The following is a 27,344-nucleotide window of genomic DNA, read 5'->3' as shown; positions in this document are numbered from 1 at the left end:
GCTTCACACCTGGCACCTTATATTCATTGTAAGTGTTTATTGGACAAATGGGTCTATAAATAGTGAGGTCTGCTGGGAAGGTGCCACCCCGGTAAGAAGGTGCAATACCGAAACAGAGTTGGGATGGCGTCATCAATGGATATAACTTCGTCCTATATATGTCATTTCTGGGTATATGTCATTTATGGGTCGGCATTGTAGGAACCACTGTTAGGAGTAGGTCACTTTGAGGGAGATTTATCAAAACCAGCCCAGAGGAAAAGTTGCCTAGTTGCCCATGGTAACCAATCCGCTTGCTTCTTTCAATTTTAACAAGGCCTCTGCAAAATGAAAGAAGCGATCCAATTGGTTGCTATGGGCAACTTTTCTCTTGCACAGGTGTTTATAAATCTCCCTCTCTATTTACTTGTGCAATCTGAATATCTTATACACTTCTGTATGAAAGTTTACAGGTTTACAGCTTTATGTACGCTATGGGCATTTGAGTATCTCCACTGGATGTTTGCTCTTTATAGTCCCTGTCTTTTAGCCTACCATTTATCTACATCATATAGTGAGTTCTTGTGCTACATATTACATCATTGTATTTCTGACCAATAAAATTGGATTAAATACAATATACCAATATATATAGTCCTAGCCCAACGCGTTTCCACTGTGTTTTGCAGTTTCCTCAGCGGACAACTTATATAGGCACTTTTGCTCAAATGGACATAGTGTATGCCAATGAGTATATAATCAAGTATAATATCAGAGGTTATAAAGTATTGTACTTAGAACCCAGCTATATACATAGCAAACTGATAAATAGATGTCAATAGCTGTGGCAATCATCTAGTGAAGACCGGACCACGGTATCTCCTGTGGAAACCTCTAAGGTCCGCAGGATACGTTTATGATGTCCGCTGGAGTCAAGCGCAACCCACAATGGTGGGGAGCCTATTACCTGGCTTCAGAGCGCCAGAAGCCAGGTAATAGGCTCCCCACCATTGTGGGTTGCGCTTGACTCCAGCGGACATCATAAACGTATCCTGCGGACCTTAGAAGTTTCCACAGGAGATACCGTGGTCCGGTCTTCACTAGATGATTGCCACAGCTATTGACATCTATTTATCAGTTTGCTATGTATATAGCAAAAGATTTTTTGATGAAAGGTACCCTTTAAGTGCCGTTATTCTACAGCCATTACTTATTTTCCTTCCATAGTTTGTTTGATGTATATATTCAGATAAAAGAAAATCATACCTGTTGGTTGAGTTCAATGTTTGGCTGTGTCAGCAAAACTTCTACAACATCTAGGAGGATTATTTATAAAAAATTTAAAAAAAGTAAGACAGGTGTAACTGGTCTACTATACCAAATATTGTCTGTTAATATCTGCTAAGAAAAAAAATGCAGAAAACTCATAACTATGAGTCCACTGTTTACATGAACCTTACACTACACCAGTGACTGACTATAATGGCCACTCATGTATCCACCCATATACATACTAGCCATTACTGCTTGTGAACCACAGATTGACTGATGGCTGCTGACTGTTCTCAAGTATCAATGGTTAGTATGTACACTGGTGGATACAAGTATTATTGACTGATGGCTGCTAATGTACCCACCTGTATACATACTGGTGTAAACCAACTACATGTATACCACATACTATTGACTATGATGGCTGCTTATATACATACTGGCCATTACTACTTGTAAACCAAGTATTATTGACTAATGGCCAAGGATGTATTCGCCTTTATACAAAATAGCTTTTGCTTGTGAGCCAAGATCTTACTTCTTTGCAGTTCCAACCAGCTCCTCAATCCTCCCAGTCTTCTGTAGATCTTATAAGAATACTCCCAATAGTTTGTGAGCTGCCATAAGTCTAATGTAACTCCTAGGATTGCCCTGCCTTCCCGATGTGATTGACTTACTGATCTAAAACCGTGTTCCTGACCATATAGCAATCTGAGAACAAGCACTACTTGTGGATCTTCATTATACTACATAATGTACAATCTGTTTTACATGAATTTGCAATATGAATTTTATATATTTACTATATGCATTTTATATATTTATATCAATTGCTTACCTAACCTGGGACTCTTCAATGTTCAATATACTACACACTGTTTTCAACTTTGTGAAGTTCATACACGATTATCTTATTGTGTCATATTGTTCTGTTTTGTTTGTTTTCTGTTTATTTGCATTGACAAACTCAATATTCAAACTAAAATACTAAAACTCAAAAACGACTGAACCAGATTTTACCATATGAATATAAAATTCATCTCTCACCAAATATTAAACATTTTCAACAAACCCTACAAAAACAGTAGCTTAACCCCTTAAGGACCAGGCCATTTTACACCTTAAGGACCAGAGCGTTTTTTGCAAATCTGACCACTGTCACTTTAAACATTAATAACTCTGGAATGCTTTTACTTATCATTCTGATTCCGAGATTGTTTTTTCGTGACATATTCTACTTTAACATGGTGGAAAATTTTATGGTAACTTGCATCATTTCTTGGTGAAAAATCCCCAAATTTGATGAAAAAAATGAAAATATTGCATTTTTCTAACTTTGAAGCTCTCTGCTTGTAAGGAAAATGGATATTCAAAATCAATTTTTTTTTTTTGGTTCACATATACAATATGTCTAACTTTATGTCTGCATCATAAAATTTATGAGTTTTTACTTTTGGAAGACACCAGAGGGCTTCAAAGTTCAGCAGCAATTTTGAAATTTTTCACAACATTTTCAAACTCGCTATTTTTCAGGGACCAGTTCAGGTTTGAAGTGGATTTGAAGGGTCTTCATATTAGAAATACCCCATAAAAGACCCCATTATAAAAACTACACCCCCCAAAGTATTCAGAATGACATTCAGTAAGTGTATTAACCCTTTAGGTGTTTCACAGGAATAGCAGCAAAGTGAAGGAGAAAATTCCAAATCTTCATTTCTTACACTTGCATGTTCTTGTAGACCCAATTTTTGAATTTTTGCAAGGGGTAAAAAGGAGAAAATTTTTACTTGTATTTGTAACCCAATTTCTTTCGAGTAAGGACATACCTCATAGGTCTATGTAAAGTGTTCGGCGGGCGCAGTAGAGGGCTCAGAAGGGAAGGAGCGACAAATGGTTTTTGGGGGGCATGTCACCTTTAGGAAGCCCCTATGGTGCCAGGACAGCAAAAAAAAATAAAAACACATGGCATACCATTTTGGAAACTAGACCCCTCGGGGAACGTAACAAGGGGTAATGTGAACCTTAATACCCCACAGGTGATTCACGACTTTTGCATATGTAAAAAAAAATTAAAAAAATAATATTTTTTTACCTAAAATGCTTGGTTTCCCAAAAATTTTACATTTTTTAAAAGGGTAATAGCAGAAAATACCCCCCAAAATTTGTAACACAATTTCTCCCGAGTACGGCGATACCCCATATGTGACCCTTAACTGTTGCCTTGAAATAAGACAGTGCTCCAAAGTGAGAGCGCCATGCGCATTTGAGGCCTAAATTAGGGACTTGCATAGGGGTGGACATAGGGGTATTCTACGCCAGTGATTCCCAAACAGGGTGCCTCCAGCTGTTTTAAAACTCCCAGCCTGCCTGGACAGTCAGTGGCTATCTGGCAATACTGGGAGTAGTTGTTTTGCAACAGCTGGAGGCTCCGTTTTGGAAACAGTGGCGTACCAGACGTTTTTCATTTTTATTGGGGAGGGGAGGGGGGCTGTGTAGGGGTATGTGTATATGTAGTGTTTTTTACTTTTTATTTTATTTTGTGTTAGTGTAGTGTTTTTAGGGTACAGTCGCACAGGCGGGGGTTCACAGTAGTTTTTCGCTGGCAGTTTGAGCTGCGGCAGAAAATTTGCCGCACCTCAAACTTGCAGCCGGATACTTACTGTAATCCTCTGCCCATGTGAGTGTACCCTGTACATTCACATTGGGGGGGGGGGGGGGGGACATCCAGCTGTTGCAAAACTACAACTCCCAGCATGTACGGTCTATCAGTGCATGCTGGGAGTTGTAGTTTTGCAACAGCTAGAGGCACACTGGTTGTGAAACACCGAGTTTGGTAACAAACTCAGTGTTTTGCAACCAGTGTGCCTTCAGCTGTTGCAAAAGCTACAACCCCCAGCATGTACGGACAGCGGAAGGGCATGCTGGGTCTTTTAGTTATGCAACAGCCGGAGGCATACTACTTTGGCTGGAGATGCTGGGGATTGTAGTTATGCAACAGCTGGAGCCACACTGGTTTGCTACTTAACTCAGTGTGCCTTCAGCTGTTGCAAAACTACAACTCTCAGCAGTCACCGACAGCCAACGGGCATGCTGGGAGTTGTAGTTATGCAACCACCAGATGCACCACTACAACTCCCAGCATGAACTTTAGCTGATTGTGCAAGCTGGGAGTTGTAGTTATACAACAGCTAAAGGTACACTTTTCCATAGAAAAATGTGCCTCCAGCTGTTGCTAAACTACAAGTCCCAGCATGCCCATAAGGGCATGCTGGGAGTTGTGGTGGTCTGCCTCCTGCTGTTGCATAACTACAGCTCCCAGCATGCCCTTTTTGCATGCTGGGGGCTGTTGCTAAGCAACAGCAGGAGGCTGTCACTCACCTCCAACTGCAGATCCACGCCGCCGCCGCGCAGGTCAGTCCCTCGCCGCCGCCGCTCCTGGGGCCCCGATCCCAACAGGGACGCCGGGGATCGGGGTTCCCAGCTCCCGGGGTCTTCTGCCCGCACCCACTCACGTCCTCCGGAAGAGGGGCGGAGCGGGTTGCGGGAGTGACACCCGCAGCAGGCGCCCTGATTGGTCGGCCGGGAAACCGGCCGACAAATCAGGGCGATCGTGAGGTGGCACCAGTGCCACCTCACCCCTGCTGGCAATGGCTGTTCGGGGCCGTCTCTGACGGCCCCGATCAGCCAGTAATTCCGGGTGACTGGAGACCCGATTGACCCGGAATCCGCCGCAGATCGCTGGACTGAATTGTCCAGCGATCTGCGGCAATCGCTGACATGGGGGGACATAATGACCCCCCGGGCGATATGCCATGATGCCTGCTGAACAATTTCAGCAGGCATCCGGCATCGGCTCCGCTCCAGCTAGCGGCTGGGGCTGGAAATGTGCAGGATACGCCCTGTGTCCTTAAGGGGTTAAAAGGGGTATTCCAGTTTCAGAAAACTTTATTTAAATAAAACTGTCACCCCCAGACATACAACATACTAATATAGTGTTAACACAAATTTAACTGGCTTTAGCATGCTTTTGCTTGAAATACCCCTGACTAGAATTGGTGTAGCTCTTTCATTTTCAGTGTAGCATTGTCTTTAACTCCTTCCTTTCTTCCAAGACAATGCCATGTCCGTGTCTGGATCTGGTCTCTGCACTGAAGCCCCTCCAGCCTACTTCACCATCCTCACTATATATCTCTCCCTTCAGCCAACATTAAAGTGAAAATGAGGTGAATATACAGCATGCTGCCTTGCGCTAAGCAATGCCACAGGCAGAGGAGCAGACAGGGGATGAAAACAACAGATGCTGCAACCTTATTGATTGTGCACTAGTTTGCTTTGAAATGAGATGTTCTGCAACAGCTCTGGTTGGGGAACTGGCATGAGTGCTATGGGAGGAAAGTGGCAAAGTGAAAGAGAAAGCAGGGCATTCTGGGAATTGCAGGGGAGTAGAGGCCTAGGACCTCAAAAACTAATACATTTTCGGCTGTTTCAGAACTGGTGAGACAGGTAAGCACCGCTATATGCTTCTTTGGAGTACTTTTTAAAAAAAATTCAGGATAATACTATAGTGAAACAAAATAATTTTTTTTTTTTAATTACCTCTATGTCCTCCATGAGACGCCCAATATAAAGCAGTGCTTCCAGCTTTGTCCAAACCATTGACTCCTACTCTGTTTTCTAAACACTCTCTTAACCAGCTAAGGTTACCTGAAATTATTTAAAAGGAGAAAGATATTTAGGGTATATTCATCTGCTATGAGACGTACGTTTGACATAGGAAAAACAAATGTAAAAATACGTCAAAAACTTAAGAGGGTAAAAGGGGGAGGCAGGACATTTTAAAGTAAAAAAGGAAAACATACAATTTATATACAGAAAGAGTTCATCAGCTCAACCCTGGTTACGCGCAATGTCCGCGCCCGGACAGGTGCACCCCAGCACCGGCAAAGATTCACATAAAGGAAGAAAAGATGGATCCAGCGCAGACTTCGCGCAAATAGTAATTTCTTTTATTCAGGTACCAACATACAGGATAAAAAGTATTTTTTATCCTGTATGTTGGTACCTGAATAAAAGAAGTTCCTATTTGAACGAAGTCTGCGTTGGATCCATCTTTTCTTCCTTTATACAATTTTTATGTACCGTAACTCAAAGCTATACATTTTAATACACCTTCAATGGGAAAAAAAGTACAATGGGATACAAAAGCTCGTCTATAGCACAAAAAAACCGAAAGCCAATGTACAAAAGACCAAACTATGCTGCATTCAAATCTATGAATACACATTTAGTACCCTTTAAACTAGGGATGTCCTAATACCAATACCCGATATTTGCACCGATACCTTTACAGATACTTTTCCAGGCTCCCGTGTCGAAACATCCCTACTTTAAACGTACCTCTCTGCGAATAAGTGTGGGATGGATGTGCATCTATCCTAACTCTATTCGTGCTATAACAAGTATGCAAAAATAAATTTCACCCAAAAGCTATGCAAAAGATCTGCATGGGTCAGCGGCAGAGGTTTTAAATTCCCAGCATGTAAATCTATCTTGCAGGTACAGATTTTAAACAGACCAACACTTTCCTGGAGATAATAAACAATTGTCTAAAAGAAAAACAGTCTTATTTTGTATTCTGTTCTTGAAAAGATGAAAGCTGAGCTGTTATTGGTTGCTATGGGTAATAAAGAGTTTTTCTTAACAGTTTTTGATTAACTCCCCTTCTGAGGTTAAATTTCCCATTCTTTAATCCCTTAAGAACCAGGCCATTTTACACCTTCGGACCAGAGCGTTTTTTGCACATCTGACCACTGACACTTTAAACATTAATAACTCTGGAATGCTTTTAGTTACTCTGATTCCAAGATAGTTTTTTCGTGACAAATTCTACTTTAACATGGTGGTACATTTTTGTGGTAACTTTCATCCTTTCTTGGTGAAAAATCCCAAAACTTGATGACATTTTGCATTTTTCTAACTTTGAAGCTCTCTGCTTGTAAGGAAAATGGATATTCCAAATATTTTTTTTTTTATTCACATTTCCAATATGTCTACTTTATGTTTGCATCATAAAATTGACAAGTTTTTACTTTTGGAAGACACCAGAGGGCTTCAAATTTCAGCAGCAATTTTCCAATTTTTCCCAAAATTTTCAAACTCACTATTTTTCAGGGACCAGTTCAGGTTTGAAGTGGATTTGAAGGGTCTTCATATTAGAAATACCCCATAAAAGACACCATTATAAAAACTGCACCCCCCCCCAAAGTATTCAAAAGGACATTCAGTCAGCGTTTTAACCCTTTAGGTGTTTCACAGGAATAGGAGCAAAGTGAAGGAGAAAATTCACAATCTTCATTTTTTACACTTGCATGTTCTTGTAGACCTAATTTTTGAATTTTTACAAGGGGTAAAAGGAGAAAATTTATAATTGTATTTGTAGCCCAATTTCTCTCGAGTAAGCACATACCTCATATGTCTATGTAAAGTGTTCGGTGGGCGCAGTAGAGGGCTCAGAAGCGAAGGAGCGACAAGGGGATTTTGGAGAGTACGTTTTTCTGAAATGGTTTTTGGGGGGCATGTTGCATTTAGGAAGCCCCTATGGTGCCAGAACAGCAAAAAAAAGAAAAAAAAAAAAAAAAAAACACATGGCATACCATTTTGGAAACTAGACCCCTTGAGGAACGTAACAAGGAATAAAGTTAGCCTTAATACCCCACAGGGGTTTCATGACTTTTGCATATGTAAAAAAAAAAATTTTTCACTAAAATGTGTGTTTCCCCACAAATTTCACATTTTTGCAAGGGTTAACAGCAGAAAATACCCCCCAAAATTTGTAACCCCATCTCTTCTGAGTATGGAAATACCCCATGTGTGGACGGCAAGTGCCCTGTGGTTGAACTACAATGCTCAGAAGAGGAGGAGCACCGTTGAGCTTTTGAAGAGTGAATTTGTTTGGAATGGTAGTCAGGGGCAGTGCCGTGTGCCAGAACAGTGGAACCCCCCACGTGACCCCATTTTGGAAACTACACCCCTCACAGAATTTAATAAGGGGTGCAGTGAGTATTTACACCCCACTGGCATTTGACAGATCTTTGGAACCGTGGGCTGTGCAAATTAAAAATTACATTTTTCATTTTCACGGACCACTGTTCCAAAAATCTGCCAGACACCAGTGGGGCGTAAATGCTCACTGTACCCCTTATTACATTCCGTGAGGGGTGTAGTTTCCAAAATGGGGTCACATGTGGGGGGTTCCATTGTTCTGGCACTATGGGGGCTTTGTAAGCACATGTGGCCTTCAATTCCGGACACATTTTCTCTTCAAAATCCCAATGGCGCTCCCTCTCTTTGAGCATTGTAGTTCGCCCGCCGAGCACTTTACATCCACATATGGGGTATTTTCTTACTCCGAAGAAATGGGGTTACAAATTTTGGGGGGCTTTTTTCCTATTTTCTCTTGTGAAAATGAAAAATTTTGGGTAACCAGCATTTTAGTGTAAAAATTTTTTTTTTAATTTTCCCATCCAACTTTAACAAAAATTTGTCAAACACCTGTGGGGTGTTAAGGCTCACTATACCCCTTGTTACATTCCGTGAGGGGTGTAGTTTCCAAAATGGGGTCACATGTCGGTATTTTTTTTTTTTCCGTTTATGTCAGAACCGCTGTAAAATTAGCCACCCCTGTGCAAATCACCAATTTAGGCTTCAAATGTACATTGTGCGCTCTCACTCCTGAGCCTTGTTATGCGCCCGCTGATCATTTTACACCCACATCTGGGGTATTTCCGTACTCAGGAGAAATTGCTTTACAAATTTTGGGGGTCTTATTTTCCTTTTGCCTCTTGTGAAAATAAAAAGTAAAGGGCAACACCAGCATGTTAGTGTAAAAAAATTATTTATTTTTTTTACACTAACAGGCTGGTGTAGACCCCAACTTTTCCTTTTCATAAGGGAGTAAAAGGAGAAAAAGCCCCCCAGTGGCTGTCCAGAAATGCTGGGAGTTGTTGTTTTGCAACAGCTGGAGGCTCCGTTTTGGAAACACTGCCGTACAATACGTTTTTAATTTTTATTGGGGGGGGGGGGGGGACAGTGAAGGGGTGTATATGTAGTGTTTTACCCTTTATTATGTGTTAGTGTACTGTACTGACAGACCATGCAGGCTGGGAGTTGTACTTTTGCAACAGCTGGAGGCACACTGGTTGGAAAACCTTCAGTTAGGTTCTGTTATCTAACTCAATATTTTCCAACCAGTGTGCCTCCAGCTGTTGCAAAACTACAACTCCCAGCATGTACTGATCACCGAAGGGCATGCTGGGAAATGTAGTTATGCAACAGCTGGAGGGATCGCAACTACAACTCCCAGCATGCTGGGATTTGCAGTTTTGCAACATCTGGTGAGCTACAGTATAGAGACCACTGCAAACTGTGGCCCTCCAGATGCTGTAAAACTACAAATCCCAGCTTGCCCAGACAGCAAACAGTTGTGTGAGCATGCTAGGAGTTGTAGTTTTGCAAGATCTGGAGGGCTATAGTTCAGAGACTACCATATAGTGGTCTCAAACTGTAGCCCTTCAGCTGTTGCAAAACTACATCTCCCAGCATGCCCAAACAGCGGTCTGGGCATGCTGGGAGTTGTAGTTTTAATTTAGCCAAACAACAAGAACGGCCAAACAATACGTGCCGTATGTAGGTCCCGGGGGTACCAATATATAGCCAAAAACAAAGAGACCCACAATACTAATATTTCAAAAAGTATAACAATCTTTATTAGACAATAAAAAACAGTTTTAAAAAATTAGTAAAAGGCAGAGGATGACCTTACGCAGGAGACAACAGGTGCCAGTGGACCTGGTATGGGTAATGTAGGTATTCAGTCAAGAGCATACATAATATAAGGCTGGCGTAGCTGCATGCTTATAATATTGTAACAATAGATATAATATCTAACATACATTGAGGTAACATAGGGAGCAGCAATGCAATACAACAGACATAAATAGGAAATACCTAAAAAAGACTACCTGTCATATACCCAAAGGCCAGGAGCACCAAGCACCAACACCCCAACGCACGTTTTGCGTATGGGCTTCGTCAGGGGGAGTCACGCCCCCCTGACGAAGCCCATACGCGAAACGTGCGTTGGGGTGTTGGTGCTTGGTGCTCCTGGCCTTTGGGTATATGACAGGTAGTCTTTTTTAGGTATTTCCTATTTATGTTTGTTGTATTGCATTGCTGCTCCCTATGTTACCTCAATGTATGTTAGATATTATATCTATTGTTACGATATTATAAGCATGCAGCTACGCCAGCCTTATATTATGTATGCTCTTGACTGAATACCTACATTACCCATACCAGGTCCACTGGCACCTGTTGTCTCCTGCGTAAGGTCATTCTCTGCCTTTTACTAATTTTTTAAAACTGTTTTTTATTGTCTAATAAAGATTGTTATACTTTTTGAAATAATATTAGTATTGTGGGTCTCTTTGTTTTTGGCTATATATGAGTTGTAGTTTTGCAACATCTTGAGTGCTACAGTATAGAGACCACTATATAGTGGTCTCAGACTGCAGCCCTCCAGATGTTGCTAGGCAACTTACCGGCTTCCGTCGGATCCAGGGAGCCTGCTGCATGACATCGCCGCCCGCCGATCTCCGACGCCGATCGTCGCCCGCAGCCTCCGCAGATCGGTAAGTGGACTCTGGTGCCGGTACTCAGTCGTTTCTCCGTCCTGCCCCGCCTATTGTGGGTGGGCAGGACGGGGAAAACGAAAGCTAACCCCCCCGCCCCCGATCTGCTATTGGTGGTTGCGTCTAGACCACCAATAGCAGGGATAGGAGGGTTGGCACCCCTGCCACCTCACTCCTATCTCTTCAGGGGGATCGAGGGTGTCTTAGACACCCGCGATCCCCCTTATATTCCGGGTCACCATAGACCCGTAATTGCGCAAATCGCAAGTGTGAATTCACTTGCGATTTGCGCCGATCGCTGACATGGGGGGGGGGGGGGTCTGATGATCCCCCTGGGCATTTGCGCGGGGTGCCTGCTGATAGATATCAGCAGTCACCCCGGTCCGGTCCCCACCCAGTGCGCGGCGGGGCCCGAAATTCCCACGGACGTACGAGTACGTGCCTGGTCCTTAAGTACCAGGGTGCAGGGACGTACTCATACGTGGCTGGTCCTTAAGAGGTTAAAGGGGTACTCCAGTGGAAATCTTTTTTTCAGATCAACTGGTGCCAGAAAGTTAAAACGATTTGCAAATTATTTGTATTACAAAATCTTAATCCTTCCAGTACTCAGCTGCTTTATAATAAAGAGGAAGTTGAGTTGTTCTGTCTGACCACAGTGCTCTCTGCTCACACCTCTGTCCATATCAGGAACTGTCCAGAGTAGGAGCAAGACCCCATATAGAGATAGTAATCAGCCAACTAACGCGCAAACACTCATTCTGTTATGCAAGTAATGTAGAAAGAAAGAAAATGGAGGCACCTAACTACCACACCATGAACATAAAAACTGGCACATGCAGATGAATATCCATGTTAATTATCAGTTCAATAATAAAGCTGAATGTATCAGTGGTGTAAGGAAGTCCATAGAATCAAAAATGCAGATTAAAAAAAAAAAAAAAGAAAGAGAGAAAATGAAGTCCAGCACATTGTCTGAAATCAGCATCTTGATGCCGCCATGGATGACCGGGATGGTGCGGGAAGCTCAGAGGCTACAAACCAATAGGTTTTGTGCAGGTGCCGGTTTGTAGCCTCTGAGCTTCTCGCACCATCCTGGTCATCCATGGCGGCATCAAGACACTTATTTCAGACAATGTGGCAAGTTGCTGGACTTCATTTTCTCTTTATTATCTGCACTCATTCTGATATATTATCGTCTGCACTCCTCCCCATGTAATAGAAGTGTGCACAAGTAATTGTTTGTGTGACCCTCCCTGCCCAACGGTCAAGCCATGTGGTAGGCTCTGTAAATGAGGACCAATCTACCACATAAGAACTTTACACTTTCACAGATGTGCTTGGGCTGTTAAATAGGGCCTCAAGCCTCTACAGGTTTTTGAGCCTCCAAAACTTTTTCTTCATCAACTGACAGTAAGAAAAGATCTTGATAGGTTAATGACCTAAAAAGATCTGCTAAAGATTAAAGGGGTTATAGTTACCCAAACAATATTGGCTGAGAGCCTGAACTACTATGGTCTATCCAAATACATCAACACCAAAACAAATGACCATAATAAAATAATCATGAAAAAATAGAAATACTTTATTGTGACGCCCCTTGAGAAAGCAAGATTGCGAAAACGTGTTCGGGGGTAAGGTGAGAGGTGGTGTGTGGAGTGCATGTCCAGGTTATTTTTTACTGTGTTCATTATCTTTATACTCTGGTCTGTTCATGATGATATAGGTTGCGGCCCCAGGGAGTAGCCATTGTCCCTCCTGCAGTGGCCCATACTTATGTTACATTGTCCACTTTGTATGTGTATTTGCACAGCACGACTGGCCACAATTTACCAGTGTGCACCTTATGACCATAGTTGTACTGTTTACTTACCTGCATTGCTTCATGCGTAATCCACAATATATATATAATATATATATTTTTTTTTCTTTATTTTTTCCATACAGCATGTTTCCATTTTTTGATAGGATCTAGTTGATTCTCACCTCTCATCTTCCACCTACCTGTGCTTCTGTCGTACCTAATCTTCAAGTTTTTTTTATATTTTTATGTCATGTTTTTGTAAACAAAGTATTTCTATTTTTTCATGCTTATTTTATTATGGTTATTTGTGTTGGTGTTGATTGTGTTGGAGTATCCAGCATTAAAAAAAAAAATAAATAAATAAAAACCACACACCTTTGTGGAAACCTAGCCTAATGGCAACAATTTGGTACACCACACTTACCTCTTTTAGCTGCTTCGTGCAGTGGATTATCAATAGATTCAGCCTGTTCTGCAACTGGAAAAAGAAAAGAAAAAAAAAATGTTCAGAAGCACTTATTTTGACACCCTGTTACATGAGATCGCACTATGCAGCCGAAAGTCAGATTTGGAAACAAACTATACAAAGATGTAACACCTCACATATCCTCAAAGCGAGTATTTGTATTTTTGCCTGGTTAAGGACCGTTATCGGCTGGATGAGTGTTCCTAGGAAGTTCATTCCAGATAACTGACCCGTGTAAAAGAGTCAATGTTCGGCAGATGAAGGCAGAACACTTATTTGTCGGCTGACTGGATCTTCTGTGTGGCCAATACGATAATCATTATTTACCTATGTCTCCCTTTGTAAACAAGTGATGTGCGGCCACAATGATTAAGTTTAAGGGTTGAGTAAACAATTCAGTGAACGGCCCTGCTGTACAGTTGATGGAGCTTTGTAAAGCTTGAGTAAACAAGCGCCAATCACCTTGATCTTTATTACACTGATATTTTTAGGGAGCTGTGACTACAGGCTTAAAGGGGTACTCCGGTGGTCAACATGTTTTTCCGTTTGTGACTTACCCTTTTTGTTTTGTTTCATTTCTATTCTTGTTGTTTAGCCTACTCTATTTCCGTTCTTTGTTGTCTTTTTATCCCCCACTTTGTTTTCCTATCTTTCCTTCTATTTCCTGTTTCTTGCTGTGCCGAAAACTACAAATCCCAGCATGCCACATGCCTTGCTGGTTTGGGACGGCCCCTTTTTTTTTGTTTGTTTGTTTCGCCCTTTACCTACCCTACTATTTTCCCGGGTCGGCCCCCTTATACACAGCACACTAATATAATCAGCTTTGGTTGGTATACACTGGCATACACACACAAAAGGAACTACAACTCCCAGCATGTGTCATTCAGGAGTCTTCAGTATAACACCAGCATGCTGCCTCTGTAGTCTCCTGGGGGTTGTAGTTCACCACACCTCTGTAGGGCACACACCAGTGTTTCCCAACCAGGGTGCCTCCAGGTGTTGCAAAACTACAACTCCCAGGATGCCCTGACAGCCTTTGGGCATCCTAGGAGTTGTAGTTTTGCAACAGCTGGAGGTACACTGGTTGGGAAACACTGGTGTTACATGATGTGTATGCTGAATAGGCTAGAACAGTGTTTCCCAACCAGTGTGCCTCCAGCTGTTGCAAATCTACAACTCCCAGCATGCCCAAAGTCTGTCAGGGCATGCTGGGAGTTGTAGTTTTGTAACCGCTGGGGGCACACTGGTTTGTAAACACTAGCATACACACACACACCAGGGACTACAACTCCCAGCATGTGTTATTCAGGAGTCCCCCTCCCCCTTCACATATAGAGATCATCCCCAGTATGAGATTTATTCCTCTAAAGTCCATACATCCCCAGCCCGTGCACCTTCTCATTCTCCCCTTCAGATAACACTTATCTTCTCTGTGAGGTCCTTCTGCTGTGCAGACTTGCGTCCTTAGAATACAGAGCAGGGGAGAGGGGAGGAGCTGTGTACTCAGCTGGATGAGATAAGGGGGTGTGGCTTATTTTTCTCATGCAGACAGAGTAAAAAAAAAAAAAAAAGCTGTGACATCTTGTCCACAACAGACTCAGAACTGTGGACAACAGTAAAAGAAAACCCTCTGAACTACAGAACTTCCTGCCCAACAAACAGGTAAGAAAAACACACATGCTGCCAAAACAAATAACACATGTATATTGCAAAAAACGAAACTTACAAAGAAGATGCCATATAGTCAAAAAAAAAATTAACAACCGGAGTACCCCTTTAAAGCCAGCCATAGGATAGGAATAATTGTTGGCTTAAACTTTCAACTGGCAGCCATATATTTTGTCAGATTTGGACTAACAGGTAGATTATTATTACAGGTATATGGTGTGAGCAGGAATAAGTGTCCTTGTCTATGGCTAGATACGACAAATATGCATTTCCTACAGTCACTTTTAAAGAAAGAAGAACTGCTTGCTATAAGTACAAAGTTTGGAGACGCTGAGAACAATGCCACTGTGAGAAGAAATGCATTTCTGCATTTTAAAAAGCTAAAATGAAGGCTTCCTCTTTAAACTAAACAAGAAGGCACTGTATGATGCACTGCGGTTTGTAAACTGCATATTCAACATAAGGTTACTCAATCGACACTCTCAAAGTGGGCACAGCGAGTGACCAAAGAATCCGGGTGGACCTTGATATCATTTGAATAGTAGTTATTTGACTTAGAAACACTGCCTGAGCACAGACAACCCAAAACTATTAAACTTCCAGGTTTGGCTTGGTGTAACCTCCTATTTCTAAAGGAGGGATGGAGAGGAACACCTGGCACACACCTCTGACCAAGAACCTAAAAGCAAGAGGGGCAAGAAGTGATGTGAAAGATACTTCTTCTATAGTCATTTGAAATACACTTGTTCTATACAAGCCAAAAATATCTAATGTCCATTGTCAGTTATACAGTGGGGCAAAAAGGAGATTTTTTATTTACTAGGAGGTGTGACACTATGGAAACAAAAAAAGTCGGCTCCTCCCAGCAGGATATATCCGCCTCCAGGCCCTGAGCTAATCAATCAGTTTTAGTTCCAGAGCAATAGGAGAGGACCGACAGGTCAAAGAAGACCCAAACTGTCCGAGAATCAGAAGAAAAAATACCACTGAACACACCCTCGGACAGAGAACCGAAGAAAACCCCCAAAAAAGGGTGGGAGCTGTGTCCCCCCAATGGATCCTCCGAGAAAGATTTTACAGTAAATAAATAAAAAAAATCTCCTTTTCTCTATCGGCTCCATTGGGGGACACAGACCGTGGGACGTACAAAAGCCGTCCCTTGGGTGGGCAGATGAGCAGTCAGGCAGACGGCCGTTCCACTGCCGCCTGCAACACTTTACGGCCCAGACTAGCATCAGCCGTTGCGAAGGTATGAACCCGGAAGAACCTCGAGAAAGTGTGCAAAAACGACCAGGTAGCCGCCTTGCAAATCTGCGAGGCCGAGGCTCTGTTCTGGAGAGCCCAGGATGCCCCAACAGAAGGGGTAGAATGAGCCACAACCCTGAAGGGAGGAATCTTCCCTTTACAGCGATAGGCTTCCGAAATGGCAGACCGAATCCACCGAAGAAATGGTGGCCTTGGAAGCAAGTTGTCCCTTACGATGACCTTCCTTAAGGACGAAAAAGGAACCAAACAAAACGAAGTAGTAATAGAGAGATAGAACCTAATAGCCCGAACCACATCCAGCTTGTGGAGTAATCGCTCCTTAGGATGAGAAGAAGCGGGACAAAAAGACGGGAGGACAATGTCCTCATTGAGATGAAAAGCCGAAACCACCTTAGGCAAAAAGGAAGGATCTGGCCGGAAAACAACTTTGTCCTGGTGGACCACCAGAAACGGAGAATGGCAGGAGAGAGCCGCCAATTCAGACACCCTCCGGATGGAGGGGATAGCAACAAGAAACGCCACCTTCCAAGAAAGGAGGCACAGAGACACCTCTCTAAGGGGCTCAAAGGGTGCACCCTGGAGGGCACTCAGAACCAGATTCAAGTCCCAAGGGGAAGAGGGTGACCGGTAAGGAGGGACAGCATGCGCCACTCCTTGAAGGAAGGTCCGGACATGAGAATTAGAAGCCAGAGGACACTGGAAAAGAATAGAAAGGGCCGAAACCTGACCCAAAAGGGAACTGAGAGACAACCCCAGTTCCAAACCCGACTGCAAAAAGGAGAGAAGATGGGGAACCAAGAAAGACAGGACCTGAGCTTTACACCAGCGAAAATAAGACCGCCAAGTACGGTGGTACATTTTTGCCGAGGAGGGCTTATGAGCCCTGAGCATGGTGTGAATGACTCAACCGCCACGCCGTCAAATGCAGCGACTGTAAATTGGGGTGGCAAAGAGGACCCTGTGAGAGCAGGTCCGGACGAAGCGGAAGGCGCAGCGGAGCTAAAGACCCGAGGAGCCGTAGCCAGGCCAAAGGGGAGGGCTACGAATTGAAAATGCCCCTCCGGAACCGCAAAGCGGAGATACCGATGATGGCCTGGAAATATTGGCACATTGCGGTAGGCATCCTTGATGTCCAAAGAAAGAAACTCCCCTTGTTCTAGGGATGCCACTACCTAACGGAGAGATTCCATTCGGAAGTGGCGGATGAGAAGATGACGGTTGAGACGCTTGAGGTCTAGGATTGGTCATACAGAACTGTCCTTCTTGGGGACCACAAAAAGATTGGAATAGAAACCCCGAAAACTCCTGACCCAGGAGTCCTGAATGTGTGTGGTCCAGATGTCTCGAAAAAGTAAGAGACGACCTCCCCACCTGAGAAAAAACTGCAGGTGGGGGCTTTACTTCATGCGGAAGTGGGTTTGCGGTTGCCTGATTTGGCTGCAAACCGGCCGGAACGGTTGGTGTCCGACTTCCAAGACAGGCGCGCCCGGAACGAGGGAGCCTTCTCGTCCCGCGAAGGCATCTGCTCAGACCCCTTGCTGGGGCCAAGGGTCCGAAAGGACCGAATGGAAGAGGACTTCCTTTGGGAAGCGGAGCGCGCCTTATTTTGAGGCAACATGGAACTCTTACCCCCCGTCGCCTCAGAGATAATATCGTCAAGGCGCTTGCCAAAAAGACGGCCACCCGTAAAAGGAAGCTCAGTGAGAGACCTTTTGGAAGCGGCATCCGCATTCCAAGCTTTAAGCCACATAGAACGGCGGAGAGCAACTAGGTGACCCAGAGCAAAAGCAGAACAACGGGCTGACTGCATGGAAGCGGTGCACAGAAATTCCCCAGATTTAGAGCATTGGAGAGCCAGAGCAGACAGATCCTCTGGGGGGGGATCCCGCTAGGATACCCTGACGGAGTTTTAGGCACCACTTCGATAGGGCCTTGGACGCCCATGTCGAGGCGAAGATGGGAAGAAGCGAAGAGCCAGCTGCTTCAGAGGCAAACTTCGCTAAGGACTCCACCTTCTTGTCCGTGGAATCCTTGAAGGCAGTCGCATCTGCCAGTGTAGTAGCCTTAGAGATTCGAGAGATTGGTGGATCCACTGAAGGAGGGGAAACCACCTTAGTGACAATATCCTTGTCAAATGAATAACGTTCTTGAATCGTCTTTATTTCCAGGAACCTCTTGTCTGGATGTTTCCATGCAGATTCCAGAATGGCGTCAAAGTCAGCGTGAGAGCGGAACCTTTGAGGTGCTGGCTTAGCACGATGAAAGGATACTTCAGGAGTTACATCCGAAGATCCTGGATCCTCTAAGTTAAAGGTGTCTCTTATGGCTGCGACCAATGAGCTCACCGTTTCAACTGTACCCGAGCAGTCCTCTGAGTCAGATGCCGATTCGGAAGCCTCATCAGCCAGTTCACCAGGAGAATGTGAACGAGTGGAGGCAGTCCTGGAGGGTGGTGACACTGACCAGGTACGCGGCTCTGGCGTGGCAGAGCTGCGACTCCGAGAACGTCCTCTGGGAGGAGCGATGTTTGTGACCAGATGACAGGGGGGGCTGGACCCACGGGGGGGGGGGGGGAGGGAGCGCCCACGCCAATCTGAAGACTCATTGGAAGAGTCGGACGAGGCACCCCTAGTACGCTTGTGAGAGCGTGAAGTATGTGGGGAAGAGGAGCGGGCCCCCAGAGAGGGCCGGCACAGGGCAGACCCCTTCAAGGCGGACGCCACTTCCCGGGAGGCCTCAGCCACTGAACGGGAGACTTGAGTTAAGTCAGCCATATACTGGGTCAGAGAAGAAACCCAGGCTGGAGGGGCGGCTGAATCCACCGGAACCGAAAGTGCATCCGGGGGTAACAGGGGGTCTGAGGGAGCAGTGGAGCAGGCAGAGCAAGTGGGCTCAATAGAGCCAGGCATCTTAGCATTACAGTGCTTACAGACAAAATAAGACACCAACATTCCAGTTTTCTGTTTAGAGGGAGGAACTGCTCTGGGTACGGACATAATGAGAAAAAGACAGGAACTTTCTCACCCTAGTCTGTGTCCCCTGGCAGCTGCAGTGAGGAGAACTCGGCTCCGTGCAGCTAGAGTGTAAAACGGGCGAGCCAATAGCCAGAGAGGGGCGTGCCTGAGGCAGAGGCACTAACTGATTGGCCCCTTCCACTGAAATTTGCGCCCACGGCGCTGATTGGAGGCCACTTCGCGCCTCTAGGGAGCTCCGACAGCCCAGGGGGCGGAGCTATGAGAAGAGCGGAGAAGAACATGTAATGGCAACCCCTCCTTGTGCCGAGTGCACACGTCAACCGCATATACGCTCGGGGGGAAGTGAGCAGGCGGCCCAAACGCCGGCAGCGGCTGCAGGAGAAAACAAAAGTAAGCCAGGGCTCAGAGCGCCCGGCCAGAACGAGCGCCGCGGCTGTCCGCCGCATATAAAGTGCCGCGGTCATAGCCGCACAGTAAACACACACACACACACACACACACACAGTGAAGCAGTAAAAACACATTCACACAGTGTAAAAACAGAATGCATGCCCCTAAGATGCCACTGCTCGCCCCAGAATAAAAAACAAGCCCCAGTATAAGCCAGCCCCATAAACCTGAAAAGGTGGGCCAAAAACTGAGGGTCTCCAGAGGTTGCAAGTCCGCACCTAAGGGAGAAAAGGGAAATGTACTTACCTCAGTCAGAAGAACTTACCTAATGGAGTCTTCCGTGAAGTCTTCAGTCATCTTTTTTGTCGGCAGCATCACGCCTAGCTGCTATGCGCGAGCGAGGCGAGCAGGGAAATAGGGGGACCCGGACCCATGAGGTACCACCCAGACGCTGACCGTTGGCGAGGGGGGGGTGAACAGCGCATATACGCAATGTCTGTGCCCCCTTACTCGCAATGGGGAAACAGGGAACCGGAGTCCCTGAGTCCCCACCTGAAAACAAGAAAGAAAAAGGAATAAAAAAAAACTAACACGTCCCTATACTAGGAAAACAATAAATCAGAAGACCTGGTCTGGAGAATTCCAGACCATGTCCACCTCCTGCAAGACACTAAGCTAAAACTGATTAGCGGGTATATCCTGCTGGGAGGAGCCGACTTTTTTTGTTACCATAGTGTCACACCTCCTAGAAACAGCAGCATACACCCACGGTCTGTGTCCCCCAATGGAGCCGATAGAGAAAAAGTATTTTGTCAGCCAGCATTTGTACAAGTTCTCCCACTTAAAAAGATGAGAGAGGCCTGTTATTTTCATCATAGGTATACCTCAGCTATAATAGACATAAGGAAAAAAAAAATCCACAAAATTACATTGTCTGACTTTTAAAGAATGTATTTGAAAATTATTGTGGAAAATAAGTATTTGGTCACCTACAAACAAGCAAGATTTCTGGCTCTCACAGAACTGTAACAACTTCTTTAAGAGTCTCCTCTGTCCTTCACTTATTACCTGTATTAATGGCACCTGTTTGAACTTGTCATCAGTATAAAAGACACCTGTCCACAACCTCAAACAGTCACACTACAAGCTCCACTATGGCCAAGACCAAAGAGCTGTCGAAGGACACCAGAAACAAAATTGGAGACCTGCACCAGGCTGGGATGACTGAATCTGCAATAGGCAAGCAGCTTGGTGTGAAGAAATCAACTGTGGGAGCAATTAATAGAAAATGGAAGACATACAAGACCACTGATGATCTCCCTCAATCTGGGGCTCCACGCAAGATCTCACCCAGTGGTGTCAAAATGATCACAAGAGCGATGAGCAAAAATCCCAGAACCACATAGGGGGACCTAGTGAATGACCTGCAGAGAGCTCGGACCAAAGTAACAAAGGCTACCATCAGTAACACACTACGCCACCAGGGACTCAAATCATGCAGTGCCAGAAGTGTCCCCCTGCTTAAGCCAGTACATGTCCGGGCCCGTCTGAAGTTTACTAGAGAGAATTTGGATGATCCAGAAGAGGATTGGGAGAATGTCATATGGTCAGAAGAAACCAAAGTAGAACTTTTTGGAAAAAACTCATTGGGGGAGATTTATCAAAGCTGTCTATGTCCCACATCAATATAGACCAAACTACAGAGGGTTAGGCTGGTCTATTGTGTGCCTAGTTTATCAAAAGTCACACGGCTCTTGATAAATTCTGCACACGGACTTCGTGATCTATGCTTTAGGCTGTATTTAAACCTGCTCCAGCATGGTCTGACATTACAGCCGATGTGACTTGTCGCTGAAAAGCCGCTTTTGATAAATTCAGAACCAATGCATTTCGGGGAATTATACTGCACCTAATGTGGGGAACTATACTGTATACTGCACCTAATGTGAGGAACTATACTGCGCCTAACGTGGGGAACTATACTATGTTCCCCACAGTAGGCGTAGTATAGTTCCCCACATTAGGTGCAGTATACAGTAGTCCCCCACATTAGGTGCAGTAAAGTTCCCCACATTAGGTGCGGTATAGTTCCCCACATTAGGTGCAGTATACAGTAGTTCCCCCCACATTAGGTGCAGTATAGTTCCCCCACATTAGGTGCAGTATAGTTCCCCCACATTAGGTGCAGTATAGTTCCCCCACATTAGGTGCAGTATAGTTCCCCCACATTAGGTGCAGTATAGTTCCCCCCATAGACATACAGCCTTCAGCCATATACAGTGTATGGCTGGAGGCTGTATGCCTGTTTACTGCCCCGCTTGAGTATTCCGACCACCGATCCGGGGTCACAATCTACAGCTATGGCCTATGGGCCATAGCAGTAGATCCCGGGAGCGGCGGTCGGAACACTGAAGACGACAACAGGTCACTTACCATACCTGCGCGTCCTCCTCACTGCTCCGCTGTACTGTTGCTATGGGCGCACGCACGGGACGTCAGTGACGTCTCTGCGTGTGCTTCCTCCCAGCGGCCCAGGTGTGGCCACTGTGAGGTAAACGGGGCATCCTTGTGTCCTGATTTTTCGGGACACAGGGATGTCCGGAATGTGACAGGGGTCCCCTGCGGGCACGGGGCCTGGAACTGGTCACTGTTTTAAACAATCTTTAACAAGAAGCCAACGCTGTGACCACTTTAAAACAGTTGCCCCCCCGCCTACTGAGCAGCCGGCAGGGGGCCCCCTGGGGGATGGGGGCCCTAGGCAATTGCCTGGTGTGCCCCGCCCTAATGCCGGCCCTTGCCACAAGGAACATTGGGGACTCTGTTGGTGTGTAGGCGACACATCATAAATATAGTAGAACCTTACCATAATTACTTGGTATAAGTCCAGTTTTTCCCTTACAGGTGCCCTTCCACCAGTTGGAATCACTCTAGGAAAAGAGAAACCTTTACAGATACATTTGTAAACAGTCACACACAGAATATACATAAAAAGGGGTTGTCCGAGTCATTTAAAAACAAGGCCAGTGCTTGCAATTGTAACGTAGTAACATAGTTCATAAGGTTGAAAAAAGACCAGAGTCCATCAAGTTCAACCTATACCCCTAATAAGTCCCTACTGAGTTGATCCAGAGGAAGGCAAAAAACCTTCATACTAGAGGTAAAAATTCCTTCCTGACTCCAAATATGGCATCAGAATAAATCCCTGGATCAACCTTCTGTCCATATAAATCTAGAATCCATAACCTGTAATGTTGTTATTCTCCAAAAATGCATCCAGACAACTTTTGAACTATTATACAGAGTTCACCATGACCACCTCCTCCGGGAGAGAGTTCCATAGTCTCACTGCTCTTACAGTAAAGAATCCCCGTCTGTTCTGGTGTAGAAACCTTTTCTCTAGACGTAGAGGATGCCCCCTTGTTATAGATGCAGTCCTGGGTATAAATAGTTCATAGGAGAGATCTCTGTACGGTCCGCTGATATATTCTTAGTCTTATTCTCACTGCATCCTCCATAACTTTTTCTACCACTACAGCTATGATGTACCTGCATGCCCACCTCCAGCCTCAGTAGTCACTTATTGTTTACCACTGAGGTCAGAGATTGGCAGCAACAGTGACATGAGTATATGGGCACATCAATCTAAGTGTGAAAACCAAAAACTGGTATAGAGAGGAATGGTATAATGGTGCTGGACATGGCAAGGATTAAACAGGTATGGCAATTGTAAATGTATTAATTTTTTTAAATGACAATCTCAAGTGCTGGGAACTTTTTTTAAATACCTCAGACAAGTCCTATAAATTACCCATGTTTGTCCTCATGCATACTGCAATGCTATGAACATGCTGGAGGTGCAGGACCTGTGATGAAGTCACAATCATATGACCAGTTCATGTGGGGGCAGAGATCAGAAGTGCAAGACATAAGAGTAGAGCTGAAGGACCTGCAAGGATGATGATCATGTCATAGGAGTGGATGGATCTGAGCTAGAGGTTAAAATAAAAAAAAAATTTGAGTGTAGGTCACATGTTTCCTGTATAAAACCAAGCCGGGCGGGCAGAAGAGTACACCAAGTGAATGGGAATGCCCACAGTGCACCAAAGCACATAATTAGCATATTGGGATATTCTGGTATATCCCAGAACAAGGCGACGGAGGGGAAAAAAAAATATGATAAACATTGCTGGAGTCAGGAATTACCTTGTTCCAGGAGGTTTGTGACAGATTTTACCAGCCCTTGTCTACTAGAGGGAAAGCTGCTGCTTGTTGTTTGAGGTTCTTGCTCATACTGCAGAGTCCAGAGATTGTCTTAAATGGGTAATCAAAGTAAAGGAAGCACCGCACTCACTGGAAAGTCCATGCAGATTTTCTATATTCCATAAAATGTGAAGGGTAGTGAACACGGCCATACCGAGCAGTTGGCTAAGCCGCCTGAGGCATTCACAACATTCACAGGTGTGAATGTCTCCGGCGTCTTAGCAAACTGCTCGGTATGGCCGTGTTCACTACCCTTAACGTTTTTATGGAATAAAGAAAATCTGCATGGATTTTCCGGTGAGTGCAGTGCTTCCTTTACCTTGATTTATACCCAGCGTTGGTTGTGTGCTTTTCCACCTTGCACCTCTGGACCCCAGCAGTATTTGTGTTTCAGCTAGATCCAGTGCATTGCGCTTCACTTGTGACTGTTGCTCCCATGCAGTGTCGGATTGCACGCTTCTGTACCTTACCTATATGTAGATTTGTAAATTACTTCTATTTAAAAATCTTAATCCTTCCAGTGCTGATCAGCTGCTGTATAATAGAGGAAGTTCTTTTCTTTTTGAATTTATTTTCTGTTTGTCCACAGTGCTCTCTGCTGACACCTCTGTCCATGTCAGGAACTGTCCAGAGCAGGAACAATTCCCCATAGCAAACCTATCCTCTGGACAGTTTCTAACACGGACAGAGGTGTCAGCAGAGAGCACTGTGGTCAGACAAAAAAAAAAAAAAAGAACTTCCTGTTGAGCATACAGAAGCTGATAAGTACTGGAAGGAATAAGATTTTTAAATAAAAGTAATTCACAAATCTGTTTAACTTTCTGCCACCAGTTAATTTAAGAAAGAAAAAAAAACTAATCAGAGTACCAATTTAAAATATATCCTTTAAGGGGAACAACCCCTTTAAAGAGTACCTGTCACCTAACTAAACTTTTAATATATTGTTCCTTATGTAATTATAAGACACTTTGCTATTTATTTGCTGTTAAAATTCTCAACCTTTACGGGTAAAACTCAACAAAATTTGAATATTGTGCAAAGTTGATTTATTTTTGTGCAAAGTCCATTTATTTCAGTAATGCAACTTAAAAAGGTGAAACTAATATATGAGAGAGACTCATTACATGTACAGCAAGATAGTTCAAGCCGTGATTTGTCATAATTGTGATGATTATGGCTTACATCTCATGAAAACCCCAAATCCCATATGATTTGGGAAGCCATGTCATCTGCTGGTGTTTGCCCACTGTGCTTCATGAAGTCCAGGGTCAACGCATCTGTCTACAAGGAGATTTTCAGGGCACTTCCTGCATCCTTTCCTTTTAAGTTGCATTAATTAAATACAATGGACTTTTGCACAATATTCTAATTTTTGGAGTTTCACCTGTATAGGTTTTTAATGTGATTGAAAAAACGGCCACTAGGTGGCTCTGTCGTGTTCCCACTCGCAAGTCAAAGAGTTAGTTAGGCGGGGAGGAGACCAAACTCAGGAAGTGCGTGCAGGGCATGGTGTGGCACAACTCTCGCAGGCTTAAAGGGGTAGTCCAGTGGTGAAAAACTTATCCCCTATCCTAAGGCTAGGGGATAAGTTTGAGATCGCGGGGGTCTGACCGCTGGGGCCCCCTGCGATCTCTCTGTACGGGGGCCAGGCTCTCCGGCCAGATAGCGGGTGTCGACCCCCGCACGAAGCGGCGGTTGACACGCCCCCTCAATACATCTCTATGGCAGAGCCGGAGATTGCCGAAGGCAGCGCTTCGGCTCTGCCATAGAGTTGTATTGAGGGGGCGTGTCGGCCGCCGCTTCGTGCGGAGGTCGACACGTCCCCTTCCCGCGGGCTGTTGGGGCCCTGTACAGGAGATCGCAGGGGGCCCCAGCGGTCGGACCCCCCACGATCTGCAACTTATCCCCTATCCTTAGGATAGGGGATAAGTTGTTCACCACTGGGTCACCACTGGACTACTCCTTTAAGTGACGCTGCACCTGCTGAGGAATGCCCACTTTCTCCTGTCGGGAGCTCACACAATGTGAGCAAGGGGAAAGGTATGATACAGAGATTTGTAAATTTTTAAGGGCAGGAAGGGTGTTAGGAGTAGTTAGGGTATATAATCTGAGTTAGTTTAGAAAATATTGTTTGATGACAGGTACTCTTTAAGACATACTAAATGATAGATTACTAACTGACAATGTTTTATGATGTTGTTATCAATGAATGTGAGGTCATGAATATGCTGAGGAAGGAGAGGCGTCCCCCATCACTTTCCCCACAGCACTGCTTACATCCAGCATTTTGTAATCCTTTTCATCTGTTATCAAAGACATGTCAGGAAATGTATAAAAAAAACAAAAACACTTACCATCTCTGAAATATAAAGAATATCCCCTTCATCGAAGTATAGTTCATCAGGCTGAGAAAATAGCATAGGAAATACATGTAAACCATAGTGTAATTGAAAACTAAAGCCAGTACATGAATACGTTTGGCTGCTGCCAAGTCAAATATATTCGAAGAAAAGTCATATATGCAAAACCAGTATAGGTTCATTCTGTCCCATCACCCAGACATGGTGGTTGGCGTGAGGAAGCCACAAGCTGTTCTCATTTCCATATTATCACACAATGTAGACGTTCACTTGAGAAATATCAGCCACATGTTCACATCTAGAACATTAATGAAAAGGCCATAAACTGAAAAAAGGAAAAAGAAAAACAATGCAAATAAAGAAACACATACCGTTCTAGGCTCAAAGGTGTACAAAGCCCGAAACACTTTCACTTGCCCTGCAAAAGAAATAAATATAGTGACTACAATGAAATGATCTGCACCTTTTTCTTGGTACTGACCCACTCCTGGATCAGTCTTCCTTGACATTTTCACTGTTGTGAAAATTTAGACCATTCTTGCCAACCTTTGGCTAGTTTAAATAAACAAACAAAACAAAAGCCTGGCTTTAGTTAAACCATCATATAGGATTCCCTTCTTTCATTAGCCTATAGTGCTACCCTTCACTTCCGTGGCAGAACTTGATGGACAACCATACTAACTACAATATCTGAAGGCTTCAAAAATATCCCTTGCGTATGGCACTTGAACCATTACACAAGATCACAGGGCACACATTTTTACGCACGCGAGTCCCCGCTTTGGAAAAGGCCTTTTTATTACAATGTTCTCCCTACAGTACACTTGATCACAGGACGGACCCCCAGCACTATGTGGGGAACCAGCGTTACACTTCTCTGCAGCTTCACTACAGGGAAAAGGAATTCAGGAATCAGTCCCCGATTAAGTCAATAGGCAGTCTGTGTCCTGGGTGCTCCTAAGCACAAGACTAGTTTTGTAGCAGCTCTCCTTTATAGTAGGGTGGGTATTTTGCTGCCGATTTTTCTACCATTTGAAGTCAATGGGTAGGAAAATCTGCAGCAAAATACACACGTGTGAACTGATCCTCAAAAAACAATTCAGTAAATGGTTCTCCAGCTATGTCTTCCATTTTAACCATATCACACATGAACAGTATATGCAGGGGTGTGGAAATATAAAGAGAAAAAAAACACTTGCCCAAGGGACTAAAAGGGAG

General features: G+C 44.4%; 1 protein-coding gene across 1 annotated transcript in view; it reads right to left on the bottom strand.

Moving 5' to 3' along the window:
- Positions 1–27,344, bottom strand: part of OSTF1 (osteoclast stimulating factor 1) — a 45,784-nt gene that overhangs the window by 4,403 nt on the left and 14,037 nt on the right. The window contains exons 2-7 of the mRNA XM_056523296.1: positions 26,498–26,544; positions 26,121–26,171; positions 22,370–22,433; positions 13,166–13,219; positions 5,848–5,955; positions 1,246–1,295 (exon numbers count right to left, since the gene is read on the bottom strand). Coding sequence (XP_056379271.1) covers positions 1,246–1,295; positions 5,848–5,955; positions 13,166–13,219; positions 22,370–22,433; positions 26,121–26,171; positions 26,498–26,544 — 374 coding nt within the window. The remainder of the gene's footprint in view (positions 1–1,245; positions 1,296–5,847; positions 5,956–13,165; positions 13,220–22,369; positions 22,434–26,120; positions 26,172–26,497; positions 26,545–27,344) is intronic.

The sequence above is a fragment of the Hyla sarda genome, chromosome 1 (assembly GCF_029499605.1).
Source record: "Hyla sarda isolate aHylSar1 chromosome 1, aHylSar1.hap1, whole genome shotgun sequence".
In the NCBI taxonomy this organism is placed as follows: domain Eukaryota; kingdom Metazoa; phylum Chordata; class Amphibia; order Anura; family Hylidae; genus Hyla; species Hyla sarda.
This window is presented reverse-complemented; position numbering and strand designations above follow the sequence as displayed.